The sequence below is a fragment of the Arachis hypogaea genome, chromosome 5 (assembly GCF_003086295.3).
Source record: "Arachis hypogaea cultivar Tifrunner chromosome 5, arahy.Tifrunner.gnm2.J5K5, whole genome shotgun sequence".
In the NCBI taxonomy this organism is placed as follows: Eukaryota; Viridiplantae; Streptophyta; class Magnoliopsida; order Fabales; family Fabaceae; genus Arachis; species Arachis hypogaea.
This window is the reverse complement of record NC_092040.1, coordinates 10134550-10158832: the sequence shown is the minus strand read 5'-3', so window position 1 is coordinate 10158832 and position 24283 is coordinate 10134550. Positions and strand designations below refer to the sequence as shown.

The 24283-nt window shown below is 32.8% G+C and overlaps 2 protein-coding genes across 2 annotated transcripts; both read right to left on the bottom strand.

The window, feature by feature from the left end:
* Positions 1–8047: 8047 nt before the first annotated feature.
* On the bottom strand, positions 8048–11455 carry LOC112803245 (protein FAR1-RELATED SEQUENCE 5-like). The gene is made up of 5 exons (XM_025846755.1): positions 11354–11455; positions 9668–9727; positions 9439–9549; positions 8807–9340; positions 8048–8656 (listed from the first exon to the last, which is right to left on the bottom strand). The coding sequence occupies exons 1-5, from the start codon at positions 11453–11455 to the stop codon at positions 8048–8050; spliced, it is 1416 nt and encodes a 471-aa protein (XP_025702540.1).
* Positions 11456–20552: 9097 nt separating this feature from the next.
* Positions 20553–23909, bottom strand: LOC112800682 (probable polyol transporter 6). The gene is made up of 2 exons (XM_025843044.3): positions 23164–23909; positions 20553–22276 (listed from the first exon to the last, which is right to left on the bottom strand). Exons 1-2 carry the CDS (start codon positions 23258–23260, stop codon positions 20886–20888), a joined length of 1488 nt encoding a protein of 495 aa, XP_025698829.1. The 5' UTR covers positions 23261–23909; the 3' UTR covers positions 20553–20885.
* Between the last annotated feature and the right edge of the window lie 374 nt (positions 23910–24283).

The window sequence follows — 24283 nt, the reverse complement described above, 5'->3', positions numbered from 1 at the left end:
AATAATAAAAAAGGAACAAACAAATAAAATTTTATTCTATATATAAAAACATTGTTCAGCATATCATTAGAAAATTATATTCACATTATAATTCTAATTATGTTACATATATGATTGAGTGTTTGATATGGATAAGCGAGAATCATCCAGATCACTTCAACGTAGTGAGAACAAGAAAGACATAAGAGATGTTAGCATCAATGCTATTGATAACCAACTCTTACATTATCCGTACTTGAACCATATACCTCACATACCCCAATTTTTCTATTCTATGTACCACGATTTTTATACTGCTGCAGTATATTCTAACCAATATCCGACAACTTTGCATCCATCACTATACAACATATTCACACCATCATTTATTGTAGGTCCAACTGTCACAAATTTTTAGCCTCCTACTCTCTTATATCTTTTTCAATCTACTAATTCAAGAGATACAGATGAAATTCTTAAACTGCTAAAATCTCCACAAAATCATTAGTCTAACTCTGGTACAAATAAAAAGGCATCAAAACAGACAAGTGTACGCGATAAGAAGATATCTACGGCCAAGAGAAGAATTATCTGAAATTCACATTTGTCTGAAATTAAGGTTGGTGCGAATGTTGCCTCTATTAAAGACAACTTTTCAAAAAATAAAAAAAACTCCACCAGGGACCTCACACAAATCTCTAACTGAGGAGCAAAAGACACTCTTAAAAAAGAGTACACCAAGTGGATATTCTATGAGCATGCCTACCCTAAACAAAAAAAATCGAGCACAATAAACGGAGAATTGAATGGCCATCTGTAAGTTCTCATATCACAAGCATTCGCATCAAGCATCTATGGTTACATAACTTAGTGATCTCACCAATTTTTTTATTTTGCAGTAGATCCCGATTTTATTTAAGCCTCCTGCATACATAGATTTGGATGACTTAGATATTAAAATGGCAACCTATGTGTTTACACCAAATAAAAGGAGGTTAAATATCTCATTATCTATCTACTAAAAATTTAAAAAATAGTTCAATATTAATGTGATTCGTATTTGTAATGATAAGGTATTGGCCACAACAAACAAATTTAGCGAAACTCGTGACAATTTCACGTCATTAACTCCCAAGGAGTGAGTGCATGGGGATGTAAGCGCATAATTAAACTGCTATCTCTAGCATACTTTCAATTCCTAATAAATTTATTATTTACCACATAGGTGTTGAATTTGGTGGCTACTATGCTAATCATGCAGGAGAAAGAAATAGGATGTCAAACACACTGGTATTTGCCAGCTGTATTTTCAGTACGCAATGTCTTTTTCAGACTTGTTATCATTTTTATTTATTTTATATTATTACTTAATTGGTGTCACTGACTTAGCCCCTAACTATTAAATTCAGTAATTCATACTGCAATGTGATACCAAAATTGAAGTTCTGTTGAAATATTATCAAAAAAATTTATGGGAAAAGTTGATGAAGGTCTAAAAAAGGTATATGATTTATTGTATTTTTAATTTTTTATTATTTAATGGCATTTATCTTTATGAACTGATCTATACCTTTTATTTTTTTTTTAAAATTGTATCTAGTAATATTCTAATACGTGAAAGTTGGTACTAGATTTTTTTACCTGTCAACGAGAACAACACACATTGGTATTTGGTTGTTTTTGATTTGTGTAATCATCAAACAATTTTGCTAGACTCCCTACCGATTGCTTCAGATAAAGAGAAAAAGAGATCGAGTATAGTAAAGCTGGTAAATTAACTTTCCCCAATTTCATTTTTATGACATTTTTTTAGGTTTCAAATATCGTCCTTTATTTAATTTTTTTCCTAAATGAATAGGCAAAATATTTGGAAGATATGCTCAAGTATGACTTGTTCTATAAATACAACATTCCGTTCAGGCCAATGATACTTGATTTTGCATTTGTCGATATGCTAGAAACAGGAGAACAAGCTCCTGCCTCATAAAGAATATCTGTATTTGTGTTTTCCTCTTTCAAATTTTTATCTGCATAAGCTAACCGCGTCTTATATAACACAGGAATAATTGTGGGGTATGAGTGGCAACCTGGATGACAAACTACAAGAAGACGTATAGTTATACAGTAAATGTAATTTTTTTTGCTAAAAAAATAGTACTTCAATTGCTAATGTGTATGGTTTTGTTGGTAACCTAAAATATTTATATTTTTCAGGTTAATGATGGTACAAGGATGCGACTTGCATTGCATTTTATTTTAAGGCCCCACAACTTGATGCTGCGTAATGTCATTGACTCTGCTACCAGGAATTACAATAAGTATAAACAAAAGGAGTCAAACAAAAATTAAAAAATCGTAATTGTCATGTAGTCATGTTTAGTTTATATTAACTACTAAGACTTGTTAGTTTCATCTCTTAAAAAATTATTATGCACTATATTTTTTATGGACTCTTTTTGAAAATTAATGTTTTTTTCACTCTAGCATTTTGATTCCTTGAACCACTTTTGTGTTGTAAGCTGGACAAGTAATGGTTTTAATCAATGTTCTAAAAACCGGTTTGAATCGGCCGGTCGAACTGGTTGAAAAGTGATCCGCTGCGAAAATGACTCGGGTAGATGCTAAAACCGGCATTTTGAAAAACCGATATAAGAACGTCGAACCGGTCAAAAACCGGTTAGTCGAACCAAACCGGGACCCGGCCAGTTTTTTGAATTTTTGCAAAAAGCCAAAAACGGCGCTGCTTGGATTCAAAAAACTTCATATATGCATTTTCGACAAGGTTCTAAAAATCGGTTCAAACCGGTCGATCGAACTGTGAACCGGTGAGCAAGACGGTTCGGCTAGAAGCTATAACCACTAAATAATAAAAAATCATTATTGAACTGTCGAACCGGCCAGAAACCGGTCGGTCGAACCGAACCGGAACCCGACCGATTTTCAAAAAAACTTCACCAAACGGTGCCGTTTCGTTCATTGTGGAAACCCTAATTACGTGAACCTCTTCCCCAAAATCCAAACGAAGCACTCTGCCACTCTCTCACTCACGCGACCATCCTCCTCCTTCCTCTTCAACTCGAGCTCCTCCCTCACTTCCACACATGCTTCGTCCAGCCACCGTCGTTGAAGCAACTGCCTTGCTTGCCGGTCATCTCTGGCGCTGTTCGAACTTCGAAGCCACCGTTGTTGCCGCAACTGGTCTCGCCTCGTTCCTCTATTGCGCAACCACTGTCCCGCCACGCCGCCTCTGTTCCACCGCGTCAGCCCTACTGTCGTGCTCCTTGTCTCACTCTGTGCTTTGTCTTGAAGGATCTAGTTCGTTCCTTAATTGATTGAGCAGGTAAGTACATTCATCTTCCCCCTTGACTAAGCCTGGTCGAGTTGGATTTTTCACAATGATACTACAATCTCTGCTCTCTTTAGAAGTTTTTTTTTTTATTTTTTTAACTATAATTGTTGTTTTAAACTTTTAATTGGTTAGTTAATATATAAATTTTCATCTTGCTTCTTCAATTGTTGTTATCATTAGTCATTACTGTGATTTAGGATTGTTAATGATCATGAATATTAATTCTGATATGCTCTGATATGCAAGGGTTCTGAGAATGGTGACACTGTGAACTATGCAACTGTGGTCAGGGAAGTGAAAGCATATTTAAAGAAAGGTGTTGCAGCAAAAGAATTGCAGTCACATATTGCTGCATTTCCTGTATCTGCTTAGGAGAAGATGAATGCACTTCTTGAAGGATTATTTGATGACGTCAAAAAAGCGTTTGGAAAAGAAGCTACCAAGAGGAAGAATCACCTTGCTGGTGCAGTTGCTGGAGATGACGAGGGATCGCAGCTGTTATTGCTCAATGCTGCTGAGGAGTTCTATTACAAGAAATGTAGCAATGAGTTGAATGAGGTTGCACTTATTCTGAAAGCCCTCTATGATGTTGATTTGGTGGAGGAAGAGCACGTCATGCATTGGTATTCAAAGGGACTGAAGGGTGATAAGAAGGACTCTCAAGTATGGAAGAATGCTCAACCATTCATTGATTGGCTTCGGAATGCTGAATCAGAATCGGAGGAAGGATGAGAAAAGTTTGTGCTCAGTTATTGAATGGAATTGCCTCAGTTATTGAATTAGTGGAACCGCATATTCAAGGGTTTAAAGTGGATTTCAGTGTTTCTTTTAAGGATTTTCGTTTGTTGAATTGGTTTCTCTCTTAGAGATGAATCAGAATCAGAATGCTGTCCATCCAGGAGGCTTAAACTAGTTAGCTATATGTTATAGAACTCTGGTTTTGGTCATTTCTGCTTCTCCTGTATAATACTTAAGTGGTTCTTGATGTTTTAAATGGCTTGTACTTGCTTCTTAAGCAAAACCATAAGATATAAATGTAACACTAATGTTAGTTTTGCAGTTTATTGTTGCTTCTTAGTCTTAGGCATTGCCATATTTGAAAGGATAAAAATACAAACATGGAGAAGTGAAAGTAGTTGTAAAATGGAGATGCATATTTTTATGGTTTTAGGATTTCAACAAAACTGAACAAAAAGAAGCCATTTTTTTCGATTGACTAGGTTACAACTTACAACATAACTTCATATTACAGCAGAAGTAGCATCGCCTTGTCCTAACTGCACACAACCAGTGACGCTCCTAAAGTGATGAGAAAGCTTTTATGTGACTTTGATTGGTACTAACTTTGAATAAATGTTGTTGAAATTTGGACTATCTTTTAAATGTGTTTTGGACTTGGTCTCATCATTCTGAAGCTGAGCAACTAACTCCTTGCACATGTACCACAAAGGTCATCATGTGTTTCACACCTTAATTACGCACTTCAGTAAATGTTAGTATGTACTAATCAAGAAGTGTATTTTTGGTATCTAAATAACACTGATATTTGAACAATAACCTTATCTAAATTATTCAGGTCCCTCCCCCATTAATCAAGCCAATAAGTTTAAGAAAATAAATCACATAATAACAACATTCACACATTTCCAAACGATTTAAGTATACTACTAGTCCCCTACTTGTCAATAAACTCATTATAATGTAGTGGCAACAATTCAGTAGTTTTTGGATTAATCCTCATTGCTTCTAACTAGTATTGTCCTATCTGAAGTGGTTCAATCTTGATAAACAACTAAGTATTGCCCTAATTGCTTCTGCTGGTATATAACAAATACTTCAATCTTGATATACAAAATGATATTTCATTAACCAACACAATTTAGTGCAATGCTACAACAGGTTTAGTGTGGTTTTAGTCATCTTTAAGCCAATGACGGATCACAAATACAACAAAACAAATGCAAATTCCTGTAGAACTTGATAAACCAATGATCCTAACAAACAAAAAGGATTGATATGCATCCTGAATAAAAGCATCCATAGCCAATACTACACAAGAGACATAATGGAACCAATTGTAGCCCCAACAACCACCTGGATGAAGAATGGGTATAGGGTGTGTATCCATCATTATACCCAGCAATATGCCCTTATGTATCATACCAGCATTCCCAAATTTCAGAACTAGAACAGAAGCATCAAACGACAAAGGACAACTGGCTATCAATTGTCCATAAAACGTAGGTTCATAACGGCCCCTTGCAGTCTTTTCCAGTGCATGCATCTGAACAAGTGTGTTCCATGCATCTTCAACAACTTGAGGTCTGGTGCATCCAGAGATTTTTGCAGCAAAATTGCCATAAAAACCATGACAGTTGATCAATGTACAGAGAATTAAAGGAAAAAGCGGGAGAAAAAAGAAAGGAGGGGGGAAAGAGAAGGGGGTGGGATAATGAAAATTACATCTACAATCAATAAGGCATTTAAAATTATCAAATATTCTGCAACATCCAAGATACAGTATTTAAAGTTATTGCCCACTCTAGATGAATAAACTCAAGCACTACTATAAGTAGTCTTAAAAATTCAACTTAAATAGAGAGTCTTATCACTATGATTTAATAAATCCCACAACTGTTAAGAGATATCAGAGCAATATTTGGTAAATATACAAATATTCAAAGTGCTATAGGGATAGAGTTTTTATATAAAAAGCATTAGTAACTAGAGTTTTCCTATAAAAAGCATTGATGATGATAATAAAAATAACAACAACAACAATAACAATAATGGTAATTACAACAATTTCTGCTCAACATATCAAGATCATATTAACTAACCTTCTGGATCATTAATAGCCTTAGATCTAGCACAGCACAGTGAAAGAACTTGAAGCCTCAAGGATAACTTCAGAATAGATGGACTTTCATGATCCTCAAATTTGTTGAAAAATGAACCAGTGACCGATCATATAAACGTGACCATCACAAGTTCGGCCAGTTCTTCCCTCCTATAAAAGTTATCATATTTTTTGTAATGGTTTGACTTAAAAAAAGAACTCAAACATCGAACTTCAATATATATATATATATATATATATATATATATATATATATATATATATATATATATATATATATATATTCAAAATCAGCATCAATAACACAATAAAAACAGCGTCGACAACATTTGTAATGATACAGCCTTATGAACCATCCCTAATTTTTATAAATTGATAACACAAGCACTTGAAAGGGAGATATAATAAGCAATTTTAACATGCATAAATTAAAAATATAATATATAGATTATAACTCTATGGCTTTTTGTTGTTGATGACATCATTCAAAAGTCCAGCCCATGTATTGCTATCACTGGGTCCACTAGAATACGACGAGACATGAGAAAACTGAGGATATGATGTAATTCCGACAGTAGAAGGATATTGGTTGAAGTACGCCATGCCATTTGGAACAGGATGAAAAGGAATAGGGAGGACTCCACCATAAGGTTGATAAGGAAGGACCATTGGATAATGATGCATAGGATATTGTGGCAATCCTGGTATCTTGGTTGTGGCTGCATCTGGAACTTCGGTCACTTCTATTCCTGATGTGTTAGTCTTATCTTTTAATGTCTCTTGAGTTAGAGTGATTTCTTCGGTCTAAACATTAAATCATAATTTTTAAATAATTATGATACAAAATTTAAACAAAATAAATAAAGAAACTAGTCAGACAAGCTAGAGTTGAGTAAGACTTTTCTCAAAGTGTTGGCCTCACTCACCCTTAAAATCTTAGTTGCACTTATGGTATTGGATTAAAATAATTTAAATTCAAATTAAGACTTAATTTTTCTTCTTGAATTATCTAATATAAATTATTAGATATGCGAAATGTTACCTTCTGTCGACTTTTTTTTGCTATTTGCTCTAATCTTCGGTGTCTCTGTCAATTTAGATATAGACTTCTTGCTTCCACAACCCTTGAATTTTTTGTAATAGAATAATAAGAAATAATATAAACACTACGAGAATAATATGTTGCAAATTTGAATTGAAATGACAATAAATTTGATAGATGGTATAACATGGACAAGTACTTACTTTAAAATTATTGTTATTGTGCACGTGTGTATTTTTTACTGATTTTATGTTCTGAGAGGGAGTCTGTTTATTGGCATCATATTCTTCAACCAACTAAAAAAATTTAAAAAATTGCTCAAATGTAGCATTATTTAATAGTTCTGCGAAAGATATTAAAATAATAGGTAAGCATAAAGTAACTAATTAAGCAAGGCATTATATTAATACCATTGATTCATCTTCAGCATTTGAGTGTTGGCGGGGGAGTCCTCCTTGGCGAGTAATGGACATGTCCTAACGAAATGCCTGCTTGACTTACAATGCAAATATCTTCGCCTCTTTTGGCCTTTTGAAACCTTTCTTGGAGCCCCTTTTGACTTCACAACAGCTAGATCACCTATTAGCGCTGACGTGGGGAAAAGCCTCGCTTGTGCATCACCTTTATTTTGCACCTTCGAAATTAGCTTAAGTAACTCACCTGAGATTTTCTTATAGTCGGCTGAATTTTTGGAAGAAATATCACAAAGATTCCAAAAAATAGATGCCATTGCACCGCATCTAAGTGTGTGCACTATATCATCAGCGGTGTCTTGCTCGCCAATTGAGCATATAAAATCACTCTTTGCATCTCTTGTCTATCTTTTCAGGATAAGAGATGTAGGGACGCATTTTGCATTGCGATGCTTCAAGACCCCAAAGATGTGGGAGCACGGTAATCTACGAGTCTCAAATAGCCTGCATTCATCCGCAAACAGGTCCTTGTCTTTATTGTAAGATACTTTAAATTGCCATTGCTGATTAAAATACTCACTCGTATTGTACTCAATAATGTCTCTACTATTTGGGCATTCAGTCACATTTAAGGCACCTGCTGCATCTATCTCATCTTTCACAAGTTTAAAAATATTTCTAGTATAAAGTTCAGCAGCTTGTTTCTCAAAACTTTCCAAGCACGTAGTCAAAACAGGAAACTTATAAAAGGTTTCAAAGTCAGCAGTAAGATGGTTGTTTTGATAATGCCTCAGTACTTCACTAAATTTATGCATGAATTCAAGGAGATTGGTTTTACTGTCAACATAGTTCTTCAATAATGAATAAATTCCCTCACACTGTGATATAGTTCTTATGCGGCCAAAGAAGTGCTCCCTCAAATATGCGGTAGCCCACTTCATTCTGTCATTATAAATGCCCTGGACCCATTCATTCTCGGCAAGTACGTATTTGGATATGATCTTGTTCCATCTCTGTTCAAATATTTGTACGGTAAACTGTTCATACAAAAATACACTAAAATCGTCCAAAAAATGCTTGTTTTTTATATTTTGTACCGTATTATGATGGAGATGCCATGCACAAAGGCGGTATAGTATACCAGGAAATACTTATAGGATAGCCTCTCTCATAGCACGGTCTCCGTCTGTCATAATGTCTCTGGATAGTTTTCCTGACATGATTTCTGAAAATTCCTTCAGTGCCCACTTGAAAGTTTCAGACCTTTCATCTGAGAGCAAAGCGCATCCAAAGATAGTTGTCTGGCAATGGTGGTTGGTCTCTGAAAATATGACTAAGGGCTTGTTGTAGACATTTTTCTTGTAAGTAGTGTCAAAAGCCAGTACATTGCCAAAACATTCGTAATCAACAACGCTTTCTCTATCAGCCCACACCAAATTATCCAACCTACCATCCTTTAAGGTGAACTTTCCTAGAAATAACGGGTCACTATATGCCTTAGAAAACAAATAGGCCAACACAGCAAATGCATAACCATCTTTCACTTTGCCACGCCTAGTCTTACTAATGTGGTTATGTAAGTCTTTGCTGGTAAAATCCACTTTATCATATCCGCCTTTTTGAAAACCCATGTAACCTATTATGTGGCAAGTTTTAACACCAAATGCTCGCAAGCTGTCTGCTTGTGTTTTATCAGCCTCATCAAGCCCATGATTCACGACAATAAGATGTCTGTACTTAGGTGGACACAGTGGATGATTGTGTTCACTCTCAAAGACACTAACTTTCCATTTACCTGTTCTATAGTGACGAATGAACCGAATCCTCGCCCTGCAGTTGACACGAGTAATTGCCCTATGCTCCCTTTGCCGATTGTCCCTTTTAAGGTGCTTCCAATGTCTTTCTCCTGCTTTATTTCAAACCAACTGTCTTGTATTAATGTTGCCATTAGCATCCACCATCTTCAAGTCTTTTCGGGACACAAATCCATAGCACTTGGCATATTTGGCATAAAATTCACAAACTTGAGATTCTGTATCAAACACCAGTCCCCATATGTCTTCGATGGTCAAATCAGTTATCAACTTTTCAAAACCATTAGCATTAATTATATGTGCCTCTACTTCATTGATAAACCACTATTTTATGGTTTATCTTATGCTCAATTGAGTAGTTTTTATCAACTCTTTACTCACTTATTCATACAATTCGCATGTTTTACATTTTCCTTCCTGATTTTGTGCTATGATTGAAAACATACTTCTTTGATCTTATATTTTCTTATTATTAATCCTCTCTTATTACCATTAGATGCCTTGATATGTGTGTTAAGTGTTTTCAGATATTATAGGGCAGGAATGGCTTGGAGATGGAAAGGAAGCATGCAAAAGTGGAAGGAACAATAAGTTGGAGAAATTGCTAAGCTGTCCAGCCTGACCTCTTCAAACTCAAACGGCTATAACTTTAGCTACAGAGGTCCAAACGACGCGGTTTCAGTTGTGTTGGAAAGCTAACGTCCGGGGCTTCGATTTGATATATAATTTGCTATAGCTGCCCCGACGCCAGGCGACGCGAACGCGTGAGTCACGCGGACGCGTGACCTGGTAGGAATGCAACCCGCGCGGCCGCGTGAGCCATGCGGCCGCGTCACTTTTCCGCGACCTGTACGGACTAGAAAGTTCTGGAAGTGACTTCTGGGCTGTTTCTGACCCAGTTTTTGGCCCAGAGAACACAGATTAGAGGCTATAAATTGGGAGAATGCATCCATTCACAATCATGCTCTCATAATTCACTTTTCATATTTTTAGATGTAGTTTTTAGTGAGAGAGGTTCTCTCTCCTCTCTCTTAGGATTAGGATTTAGGACTTCTCTTAGTTTTAGGAGTGACTCTCAATCCCAGGTTCTTTATTTTTATTTATTTTTCAATGTTCCATGTTTAGATTGATTTTCTTGATTAATGTTATTTGAGATATTTCAGATTGATGACTGCTGTCTTTTATTTATATAAATAATTTGGATTTTTCTGTTGCCCAATTGGCTTATGAATGTCTTCCATGTTAGATTTTACTGCTTTGAATGAATTGAAGGTATTCCAGATATTTATGATTTTAATTTAGCTTTTTACATTCTTGGCTGTGGTTGATTAATTGGTGACCCTAAGGTTATCAGCTCCATTGTTGATTGAAAATTGGATTTCTTTATTTCATTAATTCATATTCCAATAACTCTAGCCTTTCCCAAGGAAAGACTAGGACTTGAGGAATCAGAATTAATTTATCCACTTAACTTACCTTCATAGTTAGAGGTTAACAAAGTGGGAGAAAAATCCAATTCTCATCACAATTAATAAGGATAACTAGGATAGAACTTCCAGTTCTTACACCTTGCCAAGAGTTTATTTTACAGTCATTCATTTACTTTTATTGCTTTGAAAATATACCTGTGCCCATTGCCCAACTAACCTTTTACCTTACTTTCAAAACTCCAATTTTACCTTTTTCATAGCCAATAATAAGAACATACCTCCCTGCAATTCCTTGAGAAGACGACCCGAGGTTTAAATACTCGGTTATCAATTTTAAAGGGGTTTGTTACTTGTGACAACCAAAAGGTTTGTACGAAGGGATTTCTGTCGGTTTAGAGACTATATCTACAACGCAACTGTTTTTATGAAATTCTTTATTGGCAAAAATCCCAACGTCTACAGTTACATCCACTATATCATCACTTTCATCAGAACTGCACTCATACTCAACACTTAAATCCTCAGATTGATCACCATCCTTATACGACTCTTTGCCATCATTCTCCATGACTAAACTTAAAATTTTAACATGTTAGGTACTAACTAAATGCTAGGAGAATGGAATAGGCAAAATGAACTAAACCTTTTTTTTATTAAAATTATTGGTCAATCAAATTCTATGAAACCTAAGAGCTATTAGTGCATAAGAATGTTAAAACAATTTTTAAAACTTAAAAAATTATAATAAACAAGTTTATAATAAAGAATAATTTATTTTTTAAATTCTTTAAAATTTTATAAAATATTTTAAAATAAAATAATTTATAAATAAAAAATTCATAATAAACATAAATATAATAAATAAACTCTTTTATCTTTTTAACTTTAAAATTTTACATATGTATCATAAAAATTTATTTTATCCTAAACATCATCATTAAAAATACTAAATTACCTAACTCAAATTTTAGAGACTAATAGTTCAAATTTTAGAGACTAATAATTTAAATATGTACTCCTAATTCCAGATGCAAAATCAAAACAGACAAGGAGATCAAAATCAATAAACTGGGGAGAAAACTAATCAAAATATATTATTTATATATAGATAAAGCAAGGAGATCAATAATCTTCAAGTAGGCAAAGAGCAATAATACTGAAGCAAAGCAAAAATCTTCAAATCAAAGCATTAATATTGAAAGCATTTGCACTTATGTAGTTATGTTAGCAAATGATAGATATCGAAAGGCAGCTTCATCCACAAGGATCCACCAAAACCCAGATCAAATCACATTAAAAGGAAGCATTTTTAGGCAACCCAAATGAAAAGATAAGACCCACAAAAGAAACACAGGTAGAAGTAAGAACCTTGCTGGGTACAAAGAATGATGGGAGAGTAACTTGTGATTACACTAATACATAAAGGAACAGAACTATATCAGTTCCATAAGAGTATGTTTTTGGTATACTTTTAATTCATCATCGTGAGGTCAATGAAGATTATAACAAGACAACCATATAATACAATCTTACATTTAATGGGTAGTTCCTATCAAACAATGACTTGTTCTTATTATAATGCATACCTCGAATTTCAACCCCTTGTTTTACGTTCTGTATCAACTTCAATAGTGAGAATAAGAAGAATTAAGAAGTGAGGTGGTCTTATTCTTTGCTTGTTGGTTTGGATTTCTCAAAAAGTTCTCAGCTTTTAACATGTGGAAGTCTAAGCTCAACTTCTAGGTGTTTTCTCAGTTTTCTTAGTCATCCCTTGCATTTTCTCGACAGGTTCAATTCAATTTCCTTCTGAATTTCTTGAATTTCTGTGTGTGATTGATTTTCCCTTTTTTGCTCTCAATTTCCCATTAGTTTCTTATAAAGTTAATTCATTTATCATGTGTTTTCCAGTTACGGTTTACTACTTGTGTAACTGATTATTCTTTTCTTTTCTTTTTTCCTCCAAAAAAATCCAGTTTTCTATGAATATGATTATGGAAAAGAGAAGCTTAACATCATTCAATTGTTACAAAATATGACTTCGGACAAAGATGAGACAAATATAGAATTCTGAAAATAAGGCAACATTTCTTATGAAATTGACTGTATTTGTTATTGTTAATTACTTAGTTATCTTATGTAATAGTACTGTGCAGGAGAAGATGGCAGAAATCGAGTTTTTATCACCAGTGGTGAAGTCTCTAACAAGAGATGCAGAAGAGAGGAGGGAAGCAGTGGGACTGCTGCTAGAACTCTTTGATCTTTCTGCAGTTCGAGGGCAAATTGGAAGAATTCAAGGGTGCATTGTAATGTTAGAACGATCTTCCTACTTGAGGTTGCCTTTATTGAGTTCTCTCTAATCATTCTTTCATTCATTATTAATTTTGGTGAAGTAATTTTGAGCTTGCAATATGATAATATCTTAGGTTGTATTGGTAATTAAGGATAACATTTGTACAGCAGAGTGTATAAACCACTCAAGTTATTTATTTTGCAAATAAAAGTGTCATCTTTTTCTCTTCTTATTCTTGTTTATGGCAACTTTTTATTGCTTTTGTTGAACTTCAACTCTACAAATTGTACAAATTAAGTTTTCCAGAGAGAGAAGACAAGAATTTAATCATTCTCACAATGGCACCACTGAAGGATATCTTTAAATATATTGGCTGGTTTATAAGTTTAGTAGTTGTATTGTTGTATTGTTTCTAGGGAATATAATAAAGCGACCAATTTTCTAGATCAGCAACATAATAAGCATAAAAGTATATCAAGCAATTAAACCTACAAGAGAATCCAAGCATGCAGCTGTTACAAGGCACCCTTCCAGGTTTAGTAAGGAAAGCTTTTGCAACCCTGAAATGAACCAAGACATCATCAAAAATTAATAAAACATAGATAATTATGAAATACTGAAACTCAAGAATTTTGTTCAAACTAGCAAGCTGAGATGCTAGTATTGTATATCGGTACTATTTATAGTTCACACTGCAACATCTCTACTGACTAACATAAACAATATCAACTTCAAAAATTACAAGGACAAATGGAAAAATAAAGAAACTTTTCAAAGAATGATTTATACACCTGAAGTCTACATCAAAGAAATGAAGCACAAGGAAGATTGGATATATAACTGAAATTTTTTTCCGGAAAAGACAAATTGATTGGTTGATAGCTGCATTCAGAATTATAACCATATATTCACATAAAAATAGAAAACAAAGAAAAATCCATGGAAGAAGATGAAAATGCTAGGTTGAACCTATAAAATAAAAAATCCTGATTGTTTTGAAACACCACAATAATACAAGGAAACGGAAGTACCTTTTAGAAAGTTGATGCCAAAATTAGTGACTTTACTGCAAGAAATCTCAAGACTCTCCAAACACGCCAACTTTGGAAGCAAATTGAATAAAATATATTGTTCTATTAATCATTGAACCATGTGTTGACTAAGACAACAATGACTATACTTCCATATGTACACATCTCACTGACAATTATATAGTAGTTAAGCACAGTTGCAATGTGTCTTTCTTAGAGAAATAAAAGTATTCACACACTTGAACTCATTAGCCTTCAGAAGCAAAGGTTTTGATATCTTCAATGCCATACAAGATAACCATAAAACAGGCTCTGGTTTATCTAATTCCTAAACCAGCTCACCTTGTAACCATTGAAACAGCACCACTAATTACTGATATTAAAGAAATACTTAAATATTTTGGCAGCACCACACCCGACCAGTAAAAGCATAGCATACGGCAGACAACATGATTACATACCATCAGATCAAATTCATAATATTATATTTAAAATGTTTAAACATGATCTGGATCTCAGAAGTGTTAATCTTTCTAACTACCTATCCTAAACATCGTAGTTTCTAGCCATTTAGATCAAGGTTCTCGCACTCTAAACATGACAAAACCTTGTTGATCTTAGAATCTAGATCAATTATGTGAACCTACTTATTTTAAAAAAAATGCGACCAGCCATAAGTAACTAATTCAACTGAGTTGGCATTTCGATCAAACCAGGTATGCTCAGCTTTCACCTAAAATAGCAAAGAGAAATAGAATTTGAAAACACAATTATCCATATCCACTAAGCACAATTATCCATATCCACTCGTTGTTTTGTTAACTTTTAATTCCACTTTCTACTTTTAATTCTACAATAGAGTTATTGACTTATTGGCCATAGACCGAGACACCTATGAAATAAAGGTAGAGAAATTCTACAATAGTTCCAATCAACCAAAACAGCAAAGACAAAAAGAGAAGCTGGTTTCACACAGCTTACCAAACTTTATAGAAAACAACTAAAAGGTTTCACATTAAAGATAAAAGACCAAGATGAACTGCAACATGTCTACTCACACACTAACCCATTATAAAACCTTAAACACCAAGCAAAATTCCAAGCCAAACACCACAAACTACATAAATCAAGCTCACCAAAAAAAGAATTTTTTTTTTCAAAATAATAATAATAATAATAATTTAAAGGGCCAGTTAATTACTTCAAGTCAATGTCATGGAATAATTGACAAAACCCATTTTCAAAATTAAAGTAAACAGTAGAAAATGCCACTCAGAGAAAATATAACAGTTCAGAGAATCACAAAGAAAGTTATAAACTTTGGTCAATTAACACACACCCAAGATACTGAAAACAAAATAAAATAAAAATTGAGGATCAAACCTGAAAAGGGTCACAAGACAGGGTTTGAGTGATTGTATGAAGAAGAGGAAGCTTAGTGTTGTAACAGTTTCATGAAGCAAAATTAAAGAGCTGTGACAGAAACAATAGAGAGGAGAGTATGTGTGAAAGTGAAGTAAGTGAGTGAAAACACAGAAACAGAAAAATAAAGACATTAACTACAAAAGAAAATGAGTGAGAAAAAATGCAAAATTTAGAAATATATTATTATTATTATTATTATTATTATTATGAAGTCATGAAATAAAAATAAAAATAAAAATAAAAATAAAAAAAGTGAAACATAGACGAGGACAAGAATTTAGCCCTTAAAATTGGCCAAATCCCTGAAGCATATTTAGTACTATTATAGTGGCTTTACTAATATTTTAAGGTACAAAAAATAAAATTAGTTCTATGTCATTGAAGAAATATTAAACCAAATATAAGATTGATAATGACAATCAACAAAGAATTAAATAGTAAGTATTTTCTTCTTTCATCGCTGTCTTAGTTTCTTAAAACTCTCTAGTTTGCTCATCAATTTTACAGTGATAAACTAAAAGTCATTAAGAGAGACAAAAATCTGTTTAGTCAAGAAGGTAAAAATAATACATATTTAAGCTAGATAAGTAACAATGATCAAATTCTTTGTAACATTACATGCATATTTAAACCAAATACCTATTTCTGCTATTGACTACTAGAAAAGAGTTAAAACAGTACTATTATTGAAGACCTCTAATATCAATTTAAACTCATCACTATTGTTACCTTCGAAATCAGGAAGCGAAATTCATCGATATGACTCCAATGCCAAATCGAGAGAAACAATGAACTGATTCTTATCCAACCAATTAAGCATGCCGCTCATGAATATTCTAGGACAACACACAATGCTGCTGAGAGGAAAGTGTTGAATCCTTCTCCACGAATCAGATCCCAAAGTATGAACCCTAGAGTCGAACCCCGAGGTAACGACGGAGAAGCGTTGATCTTCCAACGACGGCAAGTTTTTGAACTTTTCGATGGACGGATTCCAGAGAAGGAGATTTCTGGAAATGGTTAAGAGACAGAGAGAGGATAGGAAGAGGAGAGAAGAAGATGAAGAATACTGAAACCTTTAGAGGCGTGAACGAAAGGGTTTCTGAACCCAGATGAAGAACAATTTTAGTTTTTTGTTTTTTTAATATGTTTAACACAGATGAAGAACAATTTTGAATTTTTATTTTTTTAATATGTTTTTGTTTTGTTGTTTTAATTATTTGAAACTATAAAATTAGGATTAATTGAATTAAAAAATTTGATTAATTTAAAAGGGTATTTTTATCTAATCAAATAAAGGAAGAATGTTTAAGACTTTTTATAAAATTAAATAAAAAATATATTTTTATTTTAATTTAATTAAAGGGGTGTATTAGTAAAAGTGGTGATATAATATATATTTAAAAAAATTTAAATGCTGATGTGGAAAATAAATTTCGCGTGACTTGTTATTACCTGTCCGTATTTTAAATATATCGGTATGTATGAATTTATCATCCTACCGTAGCAATCACCTTAATATTATTTAATTATCTTTTAATTAAAACATATTCCTATTTTGTAGGATACATATTTATAATTAAAATTAATTTAAATTTTTTAAAAACTAAATTTTTTTTTAACTTTCTACTCACTTCATAGTTAGTTACTTAGTTATTAGTTCCTTCTTTTATGTTTCTTCTCTCTGTAACACAGTTTTTTTCTTTCTTCTATTCTGCTACAATATTCCAATTTGTATATGCAGAAAAAAAATTTCAAAGTCAAAATTAATCCCTTACTTATTTTACCTTTGATAAAATGCAGGATCTATTTTATGATTTTTTAGTAATGAATGGGCGAATATAATTATATACACAAACTAAAATATTTTCAATTGTAGTTTTTTTTAATTGTAACACATCTAAAATTTTAAGTTATACAAAAAATATTTTTAAAACACATTCAAAATCATAAATCTAAAATTTAAATTTAAATATTAAAAAATAATTGTAACACATCTAAAATTATGAAGTTATACAGAAAATATTTTTGAAACACATCTAAAATCATAAATCTAAAATTTAAATTTAAACATTAAAAAATAATTGTAACACATTTAAAATTATGAAGTTATACAAAAAATATTTTTGAAACACTTCTAAAATACAGAAATTGTACATGCAAAAATAATTTAACATTGCAATATATATGAAAATCTCTTCAGGCCATCTTATTCGATTTTTTATTTCAAAACAATAAAAAAACTTATACAGAATAATAAAATAAAGTAATGGTGTCAGAGACCCATCCAAACCTTAGGTAAGTTTTCGGCGTGGCGACGTTGATGCGGACAAATGGCGACGATGAGGGAGACGAGGAGGAGGAGGAAGAAGGCAGTGACAAAGATGAGTGTTAACGAAGAGGAATGTGGTGTTGTGAATGAGCACCGAGAAGGAGGAAGGTAGCGTCAAGGATGAGCGCGGAAGAGGAAGGTGGCGCTGATGAACAACGGCGGAGAATGACTTCTCGATGTGCGCCTTTAAAGTTTTCCATGTGCACCTCTGGGTTTCGATGTGGGGCAAACGTGACTTTTCTGCTTCTTTTGAATGTTTTGTACGGGTTTAGTTAATAATTAGATGGTTTAAGGTTTATTTTATAATTTTAAAATCAAAATTTTAAATTTTGAAAAATTTTATTTTTAGATATGTATTTAAATTATAATATATTAATAATTAAATATAAAAAATCTGAAACAGAAATTTAAAATTTAAATTTCAAATTTCAGTTTTATTTAGTTTGTATTTTAAATGTATATTTAATTTTAAAAATGCAGTAAATCTATTCATAATTTTTAGATGTGTTTATTTTAATTTTTTAAAAATTATTATAATAAAAGGCTAAATATTGTATCACTTTTAAAGAATACCTAGTTGAATTGACCCAAAAAATAGTGAAAGAATTCATACATTGTATACTGAACCAATATAATATAAATACGTGGTATCATAAATTTTAGACAATTAATAATTAAATAATTTTAAAAAATTAAAATTTAATATTTTTAAAATATATTAAATATTATTTGTGTACAAATATATATATATATATATATATATACATCGATTATATATATATATGATCATAGTTAAATATTATATTTTATTAAAATTAATACAAAATAAAAAAATTTCTTTTCTCTTATTTTTTTCATTCCTCCTTAACCCCTAAACACTAAAGAATAACGACCCTTCAACTCAGAGAAACACTTTACCTTCAGATTTGAATCTTGATCATTGGCAGCTCTCCCACTACTGCCGTTCACCACTGCTCACCAACATTGTCACATCCCTTCTATCTTTCGCTCCTTTCTCTATTTCTATCACCATTTATCTCATCTTTAGCTTCCGTGACCTCAACTCCATCATCTCTATTTCTGCCTCCAACACCACCGTTGTGTCTCGCTACTGTTTCTCACGTCCTGAGCCTCCGTGGCCCCTGTGTCTGCCTCCTCCGATCCATCAGCATCGTCGCGTCTCCATCATCATCTCTCACATCCACACGTGACCCCTGTTCGCGCCATCCGCATCTAGCTCCTCCAACAGCGCCATCCTATCTCGCCATAGTGGTAGCAGTCTATTTCTCCCTCTTGAGTCAAGGGCACAGAGCCAACGATAACATTAGGTTAGGTTTTTATTCTTCAAATTATTTTCTGTACTTATTTTAGTTATTATCTGGACTTGTATTAGTTGTATATCTGTTCAAATTATCAATTGTATTTTGTTGACTCTTTCTGGATAATTACCAAATCAATTATTAGTATTGTCATCACATTTAATTTATGGATTAAACTTGTTGTCATGAATACAATGTTTTGAGCTATATATCTATACAGATTGAAATAAATAACCCTCTTATTTAATTTGTATCTTCATATCTGATTTTATTTGAATTAAAGAATCTTGTAGAATAGTTATTTTTTTACAATTTTATATTTAGTTTCTGGCACAACAAGTGATTATAGATCATTTAAATAGTTGTTAGTATTTTTTTATCTAAACTCTTAAAAATTTGGTAATTAGTTTGTTGGGATAAAATGGTTTAATTTGAGAGACCACAAAAACAATTTTTGTTGAAATTTGCATATAAGTATTAGATCTCAAAATCACCAAGAACAAAGTACATGAGACTAACATGTAAAAATAAACTTTTAATTATAATTTATTATTCAAAATATATTTGTTTTAGTTTTTTTTTTTACATATTTGTTGTAAACTTTGTAACTATCTTAATTAATTATTTTGGCCGCTTCATCAATTGTAACAGAAAATTTGATTAAGAAGTATGTGACGGATTATAATTGCTTAATTTATTAACTTTTTACGGATTTTTTAATGGGAGTTTTTGAATCAGACGAATTATAATTACTTAATTTATAATTTATTTATTTTTTTAAGTTATTTTTTAAAGTTTTTTAGTATCTTAATTAAATACTATTTTTTATGATTTATTTTTCAAATAGAATTTTATTATAAACATAAACATTGATGACAATAAATTTTTAAAAGAGCCTATCGAATGTTATCGAATGTGATGAATTGTGTTTTGAGTATGATAGTAATTTTAATAAGGAGGAGTAAGATATTATCAAATATAAGAATAAAATTAGTGTATTAATGGAGGTGTTAAATTATAGCTACAACATTCAAGAAATTAAGAAGAAGTTGAACGAATTAAGCTATAATGACATGCGGGTTTTGAGTTTGATACCGTAGATTAATATTGTGACATCAATACAACTAGTTTATACTAAAATATTAAGTCTTAATATTTTCATTGACTATGATATTCAAACCAGTTAGTAGCGCTTTTTATGTATATTCTTAACTGGTTCTTGAAGGAAAAAAGTTAACACAATAAATATGAAAGAAGGCTGTCCAAGAAAAAAGGTAAGGCATGTAGGATATTTTATTTCATCCCACTTTTCATTCCTTTCTATCTATCCATAACTCCACTCCATCCTTATATTAGTAAAAGCTTCAAATCTAGATTAAGCATCTTAAATCCATTGTAATATACATAGAGATTCAATCACAACCAGGATTTCAAAGTGAAATCAAGTTTAAATTGTCAACAAGCAGTACATGTATAACCTGATAAAATTTGTAATTTGAACATCAAAATTGATGTCCCATTTTTATATATATTTGTTTTGTAGAAGTAGTAGTAATAATAATACCGTATATCTACAAACACAAACATATATATCATACGTACTATCTCGTATTATTATGAGTTTCAGCAGCAGCAACATCTCTATGACTTTTTCTGGTGAAAACCATCTCCATTTCTTCCAAGGCCTTACCCTTGGTCTCAGGCATGAAGAAATAGAAGAACAACCAAGCCACTATAGATATTCCAGAAAACATGAAAAACGCTCCCCCTATAGTAATGGCCTTGTAGATCGAAATAAAGCTCATAGAAACCGTAGCATTCATCACTCTATTCACCGCAACACCAATACTGGCCCCTTGAGCCCTCAGTCTCAAGGGAAATATCTCTGAGCTATAGACCCACGTCACAGGCCCAAGCCCAATGTTAAAGAACGCAACAAAGGTGTAAGTAGCAACTATGCTTAGTGTCAAACCCCACGCGAGCTTCTTCTCGGGGGACCCCTCCACCATTGTTAAGCTGAACCCTAACACCGCAAGCGCACAAACCATGCCGCCAAGGCTTACCAGCAAGAGCTTCCTCCTCCCAACTCTGTCAAGCAAGAACGACGCTATCACCAAGAAAGTAATCTTCGTGAGTCCAACCCCGATCGTCGTTAGTAGAAGATGCTCCTTGCTCGTAACACCGGCTTTCCTGAAGATTCTTGGACTGTATAACATAACCGCCTCGATCCCAGTGGCGTGTTCGAAGAAGTGAATCCCAATCGCCGTCATGAGCATCCACCGAACCGGAGGAGAAGGATGCAACAACAACTCTTTCCAAACGCTTTTGCCATTTTGGTTTTCCTTAGCTGCTAAAGAGTTATTTTCATCACCAATACCTGCTGCGAGCTTTATATCATTGAACCGATTCTCTGCTTCTTGTTTGGTGTTCGAAATTTGCAGCAGAACTTTCTTTGCCTTTGGTAGATGGCCACGAATCACAAGCCACCTTGGGGATTCTGGCATGAAGAGAATCCCTATAGCTAAGGCGAGTGAAGGAATTGCGGCTACACCAAGCATCAATCTCCAACCAAGCTTCAATGGCAAGAATTTTCCGAATACGTAGTTTAGTATGTAGCCAAGTAAGATTCCGATACCGATGCAAAGTTCGGGGAGGGAGGTTAGAAGGCCGCGGGATTTGGCGGAGGAGATTTCTGCAGAGTAAACGGGGGCTATCATGAGTGCGAAACCGACGCCAACGCCGGCGACGCACCTTCCAGTCATTAAAATTGCGTAGTTTGGGCCGTAGCCCATGAGGATTGCACCAAGCATGAAGAGGATGGAGGCCATGGAGATTGTATAGCGTCGACCAACGTAATCGGAGATTCTTCCGGCGGCTAAGGAGCCAAACAGTGCGCATATGTTGAGGATTCCAGCGAGCACTTCTTGTTGTGTGTCGCTGATTCCGAGTTCTTCTTTGATGAAAATCATGGCTCCACTCATAACACCCGTATCTGAATTCAGTTCATGCAATGCATGCGTTTATTAGCAAATTAATATTGAAATGTAATTTCCACACACAAGAATATTAAAAATAAACTACAAACTAGTATATATTTCTACACAAATCATTAATTGTCAAGTTAAATTATTAACATATAAAATATACTTTAAAAATAAATTAAATAATATATTTATATATAAATTCATACTGTATAATTTAGTGACTATTTTCTTTGCATGCACATAACATTTTTATTCTAGTTTATATTCACATATTAATGGATTTATTATTTATTTCTTCTATTGATAATAATAATAATCTTAATATTTGTCTTTAGTTAACTGATATAATGTTTTACTTAAAAAAAATACAAAATAGATAATAAAATTAAAATTTAAGAAAAAGTAAATAAAATAAAAAGTAGAAAATAGTTAAAAGATCATTTTTATTGTGATAAGTATAGATAAAGTTGAAGAGTATGATTTGATATTTATAATTTAAGTCTAAATAAATGGTGAGAATAATCTTAAGTTGTATTTGGTGAAAATAGTATATTGACAAAAAATACAAAAAATTTTGTACTACTGAATTTATTTACTATAATTTATCAAGCTAATCAAAATATAGTTTCAAATATTATTAACAGCACGTTGTTGGCCACTTTTTGTTTTATTTTTTAGATATTAGTATAATTTATTATGTTAAAATATTAAAATTAAATTCAAAGTTAAACTTAGAGACATCAAAATAGAGCAAGATGCATAAATTATTGAAAGTATATAAACGCACTATATATATAGCTTAGTTTGTGTTGGAGAGAGAATAATATAGTGGAATCTAAATATAGTAAGACAACAAAGGGTTGAGAAAGAGTGAGAGAATTGAAGTGATGCTTACCATAACCAAATATGATGGACACCATGGAAGCAACCACAGCACAAGCCAAAGCATATTTGTTGAACTTGTCTTCGTCTCCACCACCACCTCGCTCCATCTTAAATTCTTAATTATCAGAGATCAGATCTCTCTGCCTCGGCTATCTACTTTTCCAACTGAATAAATAAAAATAATTGCAATTATGTATATGATATGATCTTTGAGGATCGGCAAGCCAGCTGCTGCATATATCACCACCCTTAATCCTTACACGTTTATATAGATATAAAGTAGAAGAGAACGAACAAGAAGATCAGAAGAAAAAGATTGCAGTGAGCAGTGAAAAGCTTATGTATGGTGGGTCTCTAATATTTATAGAGATACATGGATGATGTTACATTATTCACACAAGATAGGAATGATGGGTTAGAAGAACAGAAAAAACGGAAACTCCAAATTCATTCACATTACGTGAATTAGGGTAGAGAGAAAGTGGAAAGATTTGATGGAATTCCGTCATTGTAACTGTCATCATATTCGTGGCTCTGCCACACTCCAATCTACCTTTCAAACCGCTTCCCCCTAATATGTGGAAAACTTTTAATATATACCTAATAAATAAGTAGAAATAAATGCCTAATTGTCAAAAAAAAAAATTGCCTAATAAGTAGTTACTAGATGATAATATTTTGGATTATTGCTGTTGGATAAGGATTCTTAATTATCCGTGAACACTATCTGACCTGAATATTGGTATGATCCTTGTTGGCAATTTGGTATGGCTGTCGGATAATAAGCTAATTAAGGATGTTTGAACGTCAAGTTAAGCTCAGCCACACGAAAAATCGTTAATTGACCTACTACTACTACTACTACTACTACTACTACTACTACTACTAATAATAATAATAATAATAATAATAATAATAATAATAATAATAATAATAATCTACAAGATTACTCTGGTATGGGTTGTGAGTTGTGAGGTGGATCATAAGTGCGATCGAAATGGTGGCCAAATTGTATGATTGAAGTAATAGGGTGATATTTGCAAAGATACTTTAACATTTAAGTTAAAATGAGTCTAAGAGATAAGAGGTGAGTAGAATGAGGCTTAGTTTGGTAAAGCTTTTGCTTTTTA